Source organism: Castor canadensis, chromosome 4 (assembly GCF_047511655.1).
Source record: "Castor canadensis chromosome 4, mCasCan1.hap1v2, whole genome shotgun sequence".
Lineage (NCBI taxonomy): Eukaryota > Metazoa > Chordata > Mammalia > Rodentia > Castoridae > Castor > Castor canadensis.
This window is the reverse complement of record NC_133389.1, coordinates 152789592-152804590: the sequence shown is the minus strand read 5'-3', so window position 1 is coordinate 152804590 and position 14999 is coordinate 152789592. Positions and strand designations below refer to the sequence as shown.

Below are 14999 nucleotides of genomic sequence, written 5' to 3'. Positions count from 1 at the left end.
AAACCATTTAGTAATATACACCTTTAGCATAAATGTCCAGAAAATATGTTTTAGAGCTCTATAAAATAATTTATGTCTCCTGTTTTATATTTTTTCTATACATTAAATCAGAGAATTCATATAGGTTAAAGACATGTAATATTTTCATTGGTTAAAGACCCATATATATAAGAGTAAACATTGGCATTTTTATAAATTTAATTTAAAGGAACCACTGCTTTCAGTTGTAATGTTTTTACATGCTTTTTATTTCAGGTACAGTACTGAACACTTCAGGGAGTTCCCTGAACTCTTACTATGATCCTATGACACAGGTACAATTATCATTCCCACTTTACAGATGAAGAAACTGAAGAATGCAGAAGTATAATAATTTACCCCAAGTGATACATCTACCTAATAAGTAAAAGAGCTTGGGCCTATACTCATATGCATAAACATCATATTATACTGTGTCCAACAGGGATTAATATTACATGGAATATGATGTGTTCAAAGTTTACAAGTAGACAAAACAGATGATAGAAATAATGAAAGCACTGCAATTTAGTTATATAAAAATAAATATGTAAAAGGAATCATTAAGTTTAACACACATATGCTTTCTGTACCACACTCGATGGACCAAATTGCACAATTGTACTATGCCTCTTTTCTTAATGAATCTCATTTCAAATAGTTTGAAATAAGTATCTTGGCCTAGGTTTAGTAAAATTGGATGGCTTCCCCAAATTTTGGCTTTGTTCTAAAGACACCCAATGGAAATAAACATAAAATGTTTAAGGAAGCTGCTAAATAGAAAAATCATGTATTAAATAAGAAATAATTCTAGGAAGCACTCATTTTGTTGTTCAGACATACTACAATAACTAGTAGGGGACCGTAATCCCAGCTACTCAGGTAGGAAGACTGAAGTACGAGGCTGCTCCATAAAAAAACCTGAGACTCAATTTGAAAAATAACTAAAGCACAAAGGGCTGAGGCTGTGGCTCAAGTGGTAGAGTATGGCTAGAAAACCAAGATCTTGAATTCAAATCCCAGTCACACACACAGTTGGAGAAAGGTTAGTATCAGGAATCATGGCAAAATGAACATGCCTGAGAGGCCTGCATTTCAGTTCTGACTCTGCCTTATAATAAAAGTTCAATCATGTTCTAAATAATCTGAAATAAATATCTTGGCCTAAGTTTTAAATTTTTTGGTTCTTTAAAAGTTTTTTCTGTAAATATATTTATTATATAATTTGATTCATACATCACTTAGAAACAGTCCAATTTGTCAAAGATGGAATGTCTCAAATGAGCAATCAGATGTATAATAAGCCAGGCCCTGGTGGCTCACACCTGTAATCCTAGCAACTTAGGAGACAAAGATCTTGAGGATTGCAGTTCTAAGTCAGTCCCAGACCCTATCTTGAAAAAAAAACCCATCACAAAAAAGGGCTGGTGGAGTGGCTCAAGGTGTAGGCACTGAGTTCAAACCCCAGCACTGCAGGAAAAAAAAAAAAAAAAGTATAATAAGCCATATTGTACTAAGACTTGCCAACCATTTGCTAGAAAATGATCAGTTCTTACTGATTATATTAAAGTAATATAATTAGTAAGATTATATTTCAATGTCTTAGAAAAGATCTCTTAATTTTAAGTGTATTATTTAAACCAACAAGAAAAATGTAAAAGAAAAATTTGGTTCTATTGTACCTTAACTGTTTCCGTACTGTATATACTTGTTCTATTCCCTGTGATACTAATTCTTGAATCTTATGTGCTACTTGAGGATGTAGACGTGAGGGCAATGCACAGTTTTCATCTCTAACTGTGGTTTCCTCTTCTTCAAGAGAAGACACAGGAAAAGGGGAAGGTGATAAAGAGAGGCAGGGAGTCTCTAATTCATGATACTGATGAGCTTGCTGTGTAGGTAACTGTACATACCACCTGATAAAAGAAAATATTTAACATTATTAAAATTTAAATATTAAAATTATTTAACGTTAAAGGCAGGAATTATAATTACTTGGGTAATTATTGGCTCATCTTCTAAGAAAAAAAAGTATGTATGAGTATGCCACACGGAATAAAATTTAAAATACCCTCTGCTTAACTCTTCAAAGATTGACTATACTCAATTAAGTAAAAATCTTTATAAACTTTTATTCACACTTTCACGATGGCCCTAAAGTTGAGGGTGAGGCAGAGATTTAAGTATATATGAAAATGACATTTTAAATTTCGTACTAAGTAAATTTTATCTCAAAATAAAGAAACAACATTGTAAATCATTTTTTGCATTTTCCCTTTCGTCAAACAATTGTTCCACATTATATTTCTGTGATGCACCTACCACCTTTCAACCAAAGTATATTATAATTTCAGAGCCTATCAAGATTAAACTAAATGGCATTCTTCCTTGCATTTCTAGCTTATGTTGGCCCACTGAGCAAGAGAGTCAACTAAAATGTGAATGCAGGTCTCTTGAACAGTAGTACAAAAGAACCAGATGCTAAAAAATTAACTGATCTACCAGGATACTGTTTTAATTGATATTTTTATACAAACTTATTATAATGACTAATATTAAATAAAACGGAGCTTATTAAAATTACACACAGTGTTCTCTAAAATGAAGGTTATAATTATTAACTCAATTCATTTATTTAAGTTTTTATTAAAGAACACACAAAACTATTTTCCCTATATTTAATTTCATTATGCCACAGTAAATTCTTCCCCTGGACTGATACATAAAAGGAAGCAAGCAAGAAAGCTAACATTTCTTCCTATTTAAAACCTGAAGCATAAAATGGAGTTTTATTTATAGTTTAGAATTCATTTCTGGCTGCTATAGTAATCAAAAACAAATTTAAAAATTACAGGTGGCAGCAAGTTCTGCTCCTAAGTATTTGAGACAAAGTACTAAATATATAATGAAATGTGTTGCTAAATATTCATTTTTCATTTTGGAGAAAAAATTTCTACACATTACATATGGTATATAGTATGGTATAATTCTTTGGTGAGAATTATCTAAAATATTTAGCTGATAAACTCAATAATACACTGTCAAATAAATTTAATACTACTGAGATGTCAACCATATGAAATCATTTCTTACTGAAATAAATGAAAAACATAATTATAGTTTCTTAAAAAAGAATTTTTGCAAATGAAGCTAATTAGAAAATAAAAGAATTACATAAATGTCATACCTAAGAACACCACCAGCATCTACCAAGTTCTTCTTTAGCATGTTAAAGGCTTTCTCCTGTTCCATTCTGATTATTTTCTTATCAATTTTGGGATCTGTAGGTACTCTATATTCAGGAAACTTCTGTACCTTTTTAATGTAAATCCTTTATATAAGATAAAGAAGAAACTTTCATCATATTATAATCTCAAGAAAATCTTACTTACTAATCAAGAGTTTACTTTAGCCAGGTGTAGTGGAGCACTCCAGTAATTCCAGCCCTTGGGAGGCAGAGGCAGGAAGACTGCAAGTTCGAGACCAGCCTGGCTACATAGTGAGACCTTGTCTGAAAACAAACAAAAACTATGATTGAAGTACACTGTACAGTATGAAAAAATCATCACGAAATCCATTTTTAAAAAATGCAAGGGCTGGTGGCATGGCTCAAGTGGTAGAATGTCTGACTAGCAAGTGCAAGGCCCTAAGTACAGTACTACAGTACCGCTAACAACAACAAAAAAAAATACAAAAAAGATTTTTTTAAAAGGGGGTAGGAGGAGGGGGCATAGGAAAGATTAAAAGAGGGGGTGAGTATAATCAAAGTATACTATATGCATGTATGGAAATATTACAATGAACACCACACACTGTAATATTAATATACACCAATAAAAATGTAAGAAAAAGAAATTTAAGCATTTAAGTTTAGAGAAAATTTGATTTGTCTAGTAGTTAGTTAGAGGCGTATGAAAGATATGCCATATTCTCAGTTCATAATACTTAGCAAATTAACAATAAACATGACTTACACAGTAAGTAGGGCTGGCAGAGTGGCTCAAGTGCTATACAGCCTCCCTAGCAAGCATGAAGCCCTGAGTTCAAACTCCAGTACTGCCAAAAACAGAAAAATCTAACTATTTATGGATTATTTTTTTCTGGATTTACCTCTTCTTCATTCTCTTGGAAACCATAATTACCTCATCCTGAATTATTTTAATAGCTTTCTTCCCGGTTGTTGTACCTCTAGTCTTGCATTAAATTCACTTGATAATGGAGCCTTACATAGTTTGTTTTTTTTTAAGTATACCCTTATACAGATATGGAATCAGCTTTGAGATAGGCTGGCAATGAAAATAAAGTACATAATAGTATATTTCATTATATCACACTAGAACGTAGCATGGTATCTGTGCAGTAAATAACCATGGTAGGCTTTCAGATTAGGAATAAATCAAAGTGAAGTCATAGCAGGAAAGAAGGTACACTGTTATCTAACTTTAAGGAAAGAAAATGTTAGAGAGCCCTGTGGAAATCTTCCAACATAGTTGTCAGGATAGAGGAGGGGACATACACACACACACACACACAAAATATCTTTGCAAGATGATTCAAGAAACTGGTAATAGCGATGACCTTAAAAAGAGAAATAGGAAACAGGAGTAAGAGAAAACTTGGAACTCACTGTTTACATTTTGCCACTGTTTAAATGTAACAAAAATGCCCATATTTGCTATTAAAAATAAGAACTTAATGAAAAACAAATAAATAAAAAAGAAAGAAAACTTACCTGGCTGGACAAGTGGCTTTGTAGAGATGACAAGACCTGTTTTCTTGCTCACTGATTTTTTTTAACTGGAAACCTTTTCTCCTTGGCCCATACTGACACTCCATAACCACAGCTCTACTCCCTGTGGACCAAAACCAACTATTAATATTAATTCAAGTGTCTATCTATTCTAGAGATTTTTAAAAACAGTGATGGCCAAGTGAAAATCTACACTCTTGGGCTGAAAGTGTGGCTTAAGTGGTACAGCACCTGCCTAGCAAGCATGAGGCCCCATTACCACAAAAAAAAAAAAAAAAAAGGAGGGGGAGGAATTAAGGAAACAAGCAAACACAAAACTGTTCAAAGACTATGAATAGGCAATTAAGAAACAAAGGTAGTAACTGAATAAATAAAAACATGGGCAACTTCACAAGTAAATAAGGAAATGCAAACTGAAATAATAATAGTAAAGTATAATCTCACACTCCCCAGATTGGCAAAAATAAAAATGCTTATCAATACGCTAAAACACCTGAATCCACTAATCAATCTGAATACCGCAAATACAGAGACATGTGGATAGAAATATAAACCACACAGCAAATCTATTAGGTATTCTTACAAAACTCAAATCTGCATTTAATCAAGGCTCTAGATCTAATACTTCATAGGAAATGCAGGAGAGAAAAGAACATGTTAAACTACACAAGAGAAGGAATCAGCAAAATCCAGAATATGACAAACTCTATAGAACAAAAAACCTGGAGGAAAAGGGGAAAGAAATCTTTAGATGAAAAGGAATTTAAGAGATAGCGGTATTAGATAAAAGCAATCTCTGGACCTTGTTTGGATCAGAAACAAACCTATGGGTGCAAAAAACTGTGTGAAAGTATAAATGCTGGACATTTTATAACATTAAAAACCTGCTAATGCTTTTAAAGTGTGATGATGGGTGCATGCATGTATATATACACATGCGTACACATACACATATATACACACATGCACACATATGTATACATTTATTTAAAGAGTCCTTTTACAGATATATATTTTGGTATATATTACATGATTTAATAATTACAGATGAAATGATATTTGGAATTTTCTGTAAAATCATCTGGAGGGAATGTGGTGTTCAGAATGAAGTGGCTACAGGCCAACAGCTGTTGAGCTACATGAGAGCTACCCAGAGTCATTGTTTTTCTTACATTATTACATCTGCTTTGACACACATATGAAAATTTCCATAATATAAAGGTTTTTAAAAATCTAATGATTCTAAGTCATGGAATGAATGTGGGGAAGGAAAATTCTTATACATTGCTGACAGGAATGAAAATCAGTTCAGACCAATCTTTATGAGCCAACTTAAAAACCTAAAAAGCTTAAAAAACAAGGTTTTTTAGAATTCATTTGGCTATGAAACCTGAAACACGGGTTACTGTGTGAGGCTACTTATAAAGTCTGGATTCATTTTAGTGTGACAACCATAAAGAATTACTGTATGATTATGTGATATTGTCCATAGAATACTTGAGTGTTCTGCAATATTACTACATTACAATCCAAAACTACAGAATTTTGAAAGAAATCTCATCCAAAAATTTTCAGAGGAGAGTTAACCTCCTTATAGAGCAATTTGAGATAATTTTGCAAAAATGAAATTGGCACACTCAAACCCAGCAATCCCATCTTAAGCATACACTTTAGAAAAACTAATAATCACACCTTATCATCAGAGGATGTATACTGGTAGAGGTGTGACTACAGCCTTCTTTATTATTACTATTATTTTAATTTTTGGCAGTACTGGGGGGGTTGAATTCAGATCCCTCATGCTTGTTAGGCAATCACTCTACCACTTAAAGCCACCCCTGTCCTTTTTGCTTTGGTTATTTTTTGGGTTAGGGTATTGCTTCATGTGCAGGCCAGTCTGGACCATGATCCTCTTATTTGTGCTTCTCTGCTGTAGCTGGAGATGATACAAGTGTACCACTGCACCAGCCATTGGTTGAGATAGGGTCTTGTGAACTATTTTACAGGGCAGGCCTCTAACTGCAATTCGCCCAATCTCCACCTCCTGAGTAGGCTAGAGCTACAATGCCTGGACTGAGTACAGCATTTTTTATAGTAATGACAAGTTGAAAACAACCTAAATGATCAACAATAGAAAAATAATGGAGATTTGGTCATATGCTGGAATGTTATACAATAGTTAAGTTGGAGTAACTAAGATCTGTAAGTATATAAATAGGTATAGAAGGGTGAGTGAAAATTTGCAAAATAATGTCTAGCATTAAATATTAATGTTTAAATATTAAACACAGTAAAATATATTCATATAATTACAACTATACATGGTAAAGTATAAAAACGTAAGACTGGGCCAGGAATTCCTAGCCAGAGCAATTAAGCAAGAAGAAGAAATAAAAGGAATCCAAATAAGTAAAGAAACTATCAAAATATCCCTATTTGCAGACAATATGATCCTAGAACCTTAAAGACCCAAAAAACTCTACCCAAAAACTCCTAGACAGCATAAACAGCTACAGCAAGGTGGCAGGATACAAAATCAACTTACAAAAATCTTTAGCTTTTCTACATACCAATAACGAACAAACTGAGAAAGGATATATGGAAACAATTCCATTTACAATAGCCTCAAAAAAAATCAAACACCTAGGAATAAACTTAACAAAGGATGTGAATGACCTCTACAAGGAGAACTACAAACCCCTGAAGAAAGAGATCGAGGAAGACTACAAAGGTGGAGAGATCTTCCGTGTTCATGGATTGGTAGAATCAACATAGTAAAAATGGCTATACTACCAAAAGCAATCTACATGTTTAATGCAATTCTCATCAAAAGCCCAATGACATTCATCACAGAAACTGAAAAATCTGAAAAAGACTAAAAAAAGACCAAATTCACACAATGGCGGTCTATGAAGGGGATTAGAACAAGAGAAAAGGAAAAGGACAACTTTAGGACTACAAGTTTTTATGTCTTTTATGTCTTGTTATGATGCTGGGGACTAAATCCAAGGTCCCATGTGGGCTTGAGAAGCATTCTACAACTGAAGTATGCCCTCAGCTCCTTCAAGTTTATATTTTATGCTATATTTCTTTTATAGAATATTGACAAAACCTGGTCAGAAAGGGTTAGTTACATTCATCCTTGCGTGTGTGTGTGTGTGTGTGTGAGTGTGAGTGTGTGTGTGTGAGTGTGAGTGATGCTAGGGATTGACCTTATGCATGCTACTACTGAGTTACACCCCTGGCCTTAAATATTTCTTATTAATAGCAGAAATTAGACTATAATTATTTCAGCTAAATTAATGCTAAAATAGTGCTAACAACCTCATTTTTAGGTTCTTTGGGATCTGACTAGTCAGTTGTATGGTAGATCTTAGGAAATTTAAAGTTCTACTACCTTAATAAACACTAGCCCAGTGTCTGATAATACTGTACGAAACATACCTTTTGCTTGACAACTTTAATATCAGAATTCTATATTAACTCAAGACTATGTACAAATTCTATACAGTTAAGTCCAGAGTTATAAACTACCTAAAATGGACACAAATTTGTTTCACAGGACAAATTTAGAGAGCACAGAATATCTGGATTGGGCATGGGGAGAACCACAGCAGGTATATGTATTTAAAATAATAAAATTATCCTTTTTATATTTTATTAAATAGATCTGCTTGGAATTGTAATATTCTTATTTTCTATTTATAAGCATAATATATAAAGGAAGCATTATTTATTCACTCTAACATATTAAAGTGCAATTTTATGGCAGGTGCCAGTGACTCATGCCTGTAATCCTAGCTACAACAGAAGGCAGGGATCAGGAGGATCGTTGTGAAGTGAACCCCAAGAAAATAGTTACAGAGACTCTCTCTCAAAAATACCCAACTGAGTCCAAACCCCAGTACCACCAATAAATAAATAAATGCAACTTTATACCACAAAGTAATTGATTATATTTACTATAAGTTTTCTTCTTGTTTAATATTCATTTTTATCAACTAACATTCAATTGTCATCTACCAAACTGAAAACATATCATCTTAGAAAAATCACATTTTCACAATGGACTATGGCTGCTGCTGAACCTTTTAAAATAATTCTTTACAAAAAAAAGTACCTGCATTGACAAATGGAATTCCATCATATGGGACATACTGGGATTTCCACATCAATCGTGTAGCAGGCTTGGCTGGGCTTGGAGACTGGCGGGTCCCCCAAACACTCTGTGTTTGCTGCTTGTGAAATGTTAGAATACTTTCTAATTCAGTCTCACTTACACAGTAGCCACGGTATGAATCTCCAATTTTCTGCATGTGGTAGAAATAATAAAAATTATTAGTAAATATGCTTCAATGCATAATAAATTTAATGAGATCCTTATCTGAGATGAAAGATTCATCAGCTTTCACAAGAGAATATTATTCATTCACTCAGATTACTGGTCTACACAACCAGTGGGTCTGATCTGAATTCAACTGGTATCAGCAAATAAATATTCTCCAGTTATCTGTAAGAGAATATAATAGCAAATTCACTGCTGCACTATCTTTATTATAATCTTATTTTAGAAAAATAATATTTAAAGAGAATAGCTTGAAGAACATGTAATAAATCCATTCTTATAGATATTTAAAAGTGATCTCCTAGATCAAAGTCAGGTCCACATAAAACTATCCACAAAGTACTGGCTCCTTATGGGGCTTCTACTAACTGAGATTAGTTTTGATATGATGCCATGAGTCTATTTGAAACCCTATAAAAAATTGTGAATGTATCTATTTTGTGTGTGTATAGTGCTGGGCCTTGCACATGATGGGCAAGCACTTTACCACTAAGCTATACCCCCAGTCCAGTGATTGAATCGCATATAAAAATGTTGCAGAAGATACCTTAAAGCAACTGAGGCCAATAGGAAAAGGGGACCAGGAACTAGAGAAAAGGTTAGATTAAAAAGAATTAACCTAGAAGGTAACACCCACGCACAGGAAATCAATGTGAGTCAATGCCCTGTATAGCTATCCTTATCTCAACCAGCAAAACCCCTTGTTCCTTCCTATTATTGCTTATACTCTCTCTACAACAAAATTAGAGATAAGGGCAAAATAGTTTCTGCTGGGTATTGAGGGGGGGGAGCGGGAGGGGGTGGAGTGGGTGGTAAGGGAGGGGGTGGGGGCAGGGGGGAGAAATAAACCAAGCCTTGTATGCACATATGAATAATAAAAGAAAAATGAAAAAAAAAAAAAAAAAAAAATGTTGCAGAAGAATATGCTCATTATATCAATACTTTTTTATGAAGATCCTTCTCAGAGAGAAATTCCTGTCTGGACTTAGTATCAAAAATAGCTGGTGATTTGCTTTTATCTTATGCAAACTGGAATAGTTTCTCTTACCTAATAGGCACAAAATTCAATAACTAAGCTTCTCCTTTTGAAATGCAGATTCCTGCATTTCAGACAAATGCAAGTATGCATAAATATATTTATAACACAAGGTAGATATACACTGAGATATATATATTTCTTACTTTAATTTTATAATTCCATTCTTGCTTATTTTTATTCTTTAGCTCCCACTTCAGTTCCCACCTTGCTAATATATTTTATGTTTGTATGCTATCTTAAATTCTTTTTAAAACAAGGTAAGGTATAAATAAATCATGTAAGTAAATAGATACTATCTACACATAGCCACTTGAGCCTCCTATACTAAAGAAGCAACTTTTTTTGTATCAAAAGAGAAAATTTTCCAGCATGATGTTACACAGATGCAACCTCAGAAATTGAGAGGCAAATGCAGAAAGACTTCTAGTTCAGGCTGACCTACACAGGGAAACCCTATCTCAAAAAACAAGGGGTGGGACTGTAGCTCATGTTAGAACACATTGCCTAGCATGTGCAAGGAACTGGGTTTAATCCCTAAAACCTAAAGAGAGAGAAAGAGACTGACTTGATGGGGTGGGGGATGAAAATTCATTAACTGTAATCTTTTACAATCAAATTCATTAAGATTAGAATTGACTTCATGTATTTTTTTCCTTAGAGGAAGTTAAGTGCAGAGATGTAGGAATAGAGATACTATTCCTCCTTATTAGATTAAATAGTTTACTTTGGAAGAATATGTTTAACAGAAAGGAAGATATCAAACTACTCTTATAGCTGTACCTTTGACCATAATAAAAAAGACAGTATGACACCAAACAATTTTTACCTAAATTTCCTTTAATATTTATGAAAATGTTTATGTTTACAAATTTCCTTTTAGCCTAGATTTGTTTTTGTCAAAGTATCTGCTACAAATAAAGGTAGGAATATAAAGCCTAGCTGTAATAGTTTTCTGTAAACAAAATGAATTAAATACTGCTATAAAAGGAAAATTTAGGATTAGTATACTATAATGAAGCCTATAATAGATAACAGTCACTAAAAGACAAATCAAAATGTAAAAAGGAATTACTAAACAATATTCAAAAAGCAAAATACAGAAAATATTTCTTCAGCCATTAGACAAAAATTTTATTACAACATAGCTCAGGAGAGGAGAACGAATCCTTCACTATTAAGTCTACTGGACACTTTTAACCAGTTTCTTAGAAGATGTATGCCTTTAAAACAAGCTACACAATACCTCACAGGGATAAAATAAAGTGATCTGGCCATAGGATTATGAATGTTCTAACTCCAAATCACCCTATCAAGTTAATAATAATGATTTTTAAAAGCCTTATCAAATAGTCAGAACAGGAATAGAGGTGTGTGGCTCAAGTGGTAGAGTGCCTGACTTGCAAGTACAAAGCCCTGAGTTCAAATCCGAGTCCCACCAAAAACAAAAACAAACAAAAAAACCCAATCAGAACAATATCTTTAGGTAACCACTAAAAATCCATTTCATGACCAACAAAATGTGGGTGAAAAATCTAATGTACACATATATGTGAATATATGTCTGTATATTATGTATATAATATATATATAAACTCAGAAAAGAACAATGACAATGTCCTAAGAAATGTAATAAATAACACTGTAAGACTTTTTATTAGAAGTATTCGCAAAATAATAAAAGTGAGGAAATGTTTTTCTTTCCCACATTTTAAAACTTATTTAAGACAATAAAGCATCTTAATAGTATTAAGCATCTCTGGTTTATATACAAAAGAGTTATGGCTCCCATCCTCAAAAAGTCTGATTACTGCCACACATAGTGGTATATACCTATAATCCCAGCACTCAGGAGGCTAAGGCCGGAGGAATACAAGTTCTAGGACAGCCTAGGCTATACATAGGGAGACTGTCTCAGAAAAAGAAACAAAATAAAAAACAATTTAAAAATCCCTCTTATTGTTAAATAATAATGAACAACTCAAGCTAGTAAATAATTAACAATCATAATAACAAATACAAAAGAATTTAAATAGACAAATAGGTAAAGTTTAAAATAATCATTATATGATTTACAGAAACATATATATATATACATATATATAGGACTTAAACTGGAATTTTAAGAATAGTTAGAATTGGTAAGTACAAAAATAACATTGCAGAAAACAAGTAAAAATAGGTGAAGTCAGTGCTAAAGACTATGGAATTTTTGTAGAAAGTATGAGGATTAGGTTAACAAGAACGAAAGGTGAGTTGGAGAAAAGTGGGAAATAAGCTAGGACAAGACAAGATGATAGCAGATTATAGAAGACCTTGAAAGCTAACTACAGTGCATAATTAGGAAATAAAACACTGACCTTATTGGGAGGCAAGAAGAGACAATGAAAGCAAAATTTCAAGATAAATATTTGTAACAATGAAACCCCTGTGTACAATTGATATGTGATAATAAAAAAGAGTTAAAAATAAAGATAAGTAGTCCTAGGAAAATAAGGACCAGACATTGAAGAGGCAGGGGACTAGAGGAAAAGTTATTACCATAACCAAGTGCAAAATAAAAAAAGTCTATGGGAGATGGGCAAAAAATAAAAAAGATGTTTTAAAAGGAAAACTCTCAAAACAATCAGGTAGGTATATGAATGTGGGAAAGGAAGAAATTGATCTAAAACTTTGTGTCTAGATATCTAAGGAAATGGCATTTATCAAACAGGTAAGGAATTCAGGAAGCAAATCTAGTTGTGGTATAGACAATTTCAGTTTGGGAAACAGTGAATTTGAGGTGAAATCCAAATAAAGCGTCAAGTAAGTAGATGGAGGTCTGCAATAAGGGCAAGAATTAAGGAACTGAGTCGGGCACCAGTGACTCACGCCTATAATCCTAGCTACTCAGGAGGCAGAGATCAGGAGGATCGTGGTTTGAAGCCAGTCTCTGGCAAACAATTTGTGAGAGCCCATCTCAAAAAATAAATAAATAAACAAATCACAAAACAGGGCTGGTGGAGTGGCTCAAGCAGTTAGTGCCTGCCTAGCAAGCGTGAGGTTGAGTTCAAATCCTAGTGGTGCAAAAAAAAAATTAAGGAACTATTGGTACAGATTTGCTAATCATTTTATGAGAGTTGAAAGTCTACAAAATAGACAAGCCCTCCATGAGATAAAATGTAGAAAAAGAAGACAAGGTCAAATGTGAGCCTCAAAGAATATGAAAATACATAAGTACAAGCAAAGAAAAAGAAAGAATGATCCAAAAATAAAAAGAACATGATAGTGAAGTTTCATGGAAGACAAGGGGTGATAGCTGCAAGACAAGAAATGATAGTGAAGTGTAAATGGATTTTCACAATCTCTGCTTTAAGAGTTTATGTCTCTAAAGAATAAAAAGAAAGATAAGATCAGGTTAGAATAAACAAAACCTAACAGCCTATATTAGTTATACTTAAAGTGAGCATTGTGACAGGAATTGTGGTTATAAATAGTTACATGATTTGTGATAAGGATTATCTTTAACTCACCTCACAACTCCTAAGACGGCAGGCCCATATAGGAGTGTTAGAAGAAAGTGGCTGAAGGGGAGCCAGCAAAGGTTCTTCAAGCATTCTGAAATAGGGGAGGAATATATACATAAACATATAGTTTTACACATACACATAAACACATACACAGCATACAACAGTTAAAGACAGTATGTTGTCAACAATAAAAATTTCTAACAATAACCATAGATAGCTTACTATTTTATTTAATCATAGCTATTTTATTCACTGCTACATAGCTCAAGTTTGTTCTTAAAGGTACCTGTAGTACCCCCAAATTTAAGTATTTTATATACCTGTCCCAAAGATTATTTTGTATGTCTCATTATATAATTATTTTACATGTATCAAAAAATGAACTAATAAAACATTTTCAAGTGACTTGATTTTTTTCCCTTTTGGCAGTACTGGCACTTGAACTCAGGACCTTGAGATTGGTAGGCAAGTGCGCTACCACTTGAGCCACGCCTGTAGCCCAAGGTGAGTTGTTAAAAGTGTCATTATGTTCAAACCTACCACCAAAAAAAGGACATTATGTAAGCGCTAAGATAACATGTCATAAATATTGTCTTAATTAAGAATACTTTCATAGAACTACTAACAAATATAAATACATAAAAGATACTCTAAATATTTCTCTATATTATCATGAGTAGTACTATTTTAAGGCAAAAATAAAAACTAAAATAGAAGTTAGTACAAAAATTAAACACTATCACAGAGGACTTACATGTATAAAAAATAATTAAACTATTAAAAAGTCTGAGGAACTAGAATGGCAGTATCTTTTTATTAAAAATTCTACTAGAGTTAGACACTTTCATATTGCTTCAAAAGGTAACAGGCAAGTATCATTGAGCAAGAGTAGCACTTTTTACATTTAGAGCTTCTAGAGTAGCCTCCTTATTGCTGACACCATTATCAAAAAGATATTTGATAATAGTTTTTTCTGCTTCCTGAATTTCTGATCTTTTCTATAGTCAGCCACCTTTAGATGTGATAATTTTTTTTAAAAAAGACTTCCATAACAGCCAAGATGCCCCAGCACTGACGAATGGATTAAGAAAATGTGGTATCTATACACAATGGAATTTTATGCAGCCATGAAGAAGAACGAAATGTTATCATTCGCTGGTAAATGGATGGAATTGGAGAACATCATTCTGAGTGAGGTTAGCCTGGCTCAAAAGACCAAAAATCGTATGTTCTCCCTCATATGTGGACATTAGATCAAGGGCAAACACAACAAGGGGATTGGACTATGAGCACATGATAAAAGCGAGAGCACACAAGGGAGGGGTGAGGATAGGTAAGACA

The 14999-nt window shown here is 33.2% G+C and overlaps 1 protein-coding gene across 10 annotated transcripts in view; it reads right to left on the bottom strand.

Moving 5' to 3' along the window:
- Positions 1 to 14999, bottom strand: part of LOC109700892 (calcium-responsive transcription factor) — an 83033-nt gene that overhangs the window by 45824 nt on the left and 22210 nt on the right. For 9 of the 10 annotated variants that reach the window (XR_012447342.1, XR_012447341.1, XR_012447343.1 and 6 more), the window contains 5 exons: positions 13662 to 13746; positions 8889 to 9078; positions 4751 to 4871; positions 3206 to 3349; positions 1701 to 1934 (listed from right to left, as the gene is read on the bottom strand). Coding sequence is in view for 1 of the 10 variants with exons in the window: in XM_074071446.1 (XP_073927547.1) it covers positions 1701 to 1934; positions 3206 to 3349; positions 4751 to 4871; positions 8889 to 9078; positions 13662 to 13746 (774 nt within the window). In the remaining 9 variants the exon portion in view is untranslated. The remainder of the gene's footprint in view (positions 1 to 1700; positions 1935 to 3205; positions 3350 to 4750; positions 4872 to 8888; positions 9079 to 13661; positions 13747 to 14999) is intronic. The other variant, XR_012447346.1, reaches the window with a different exon arrangement.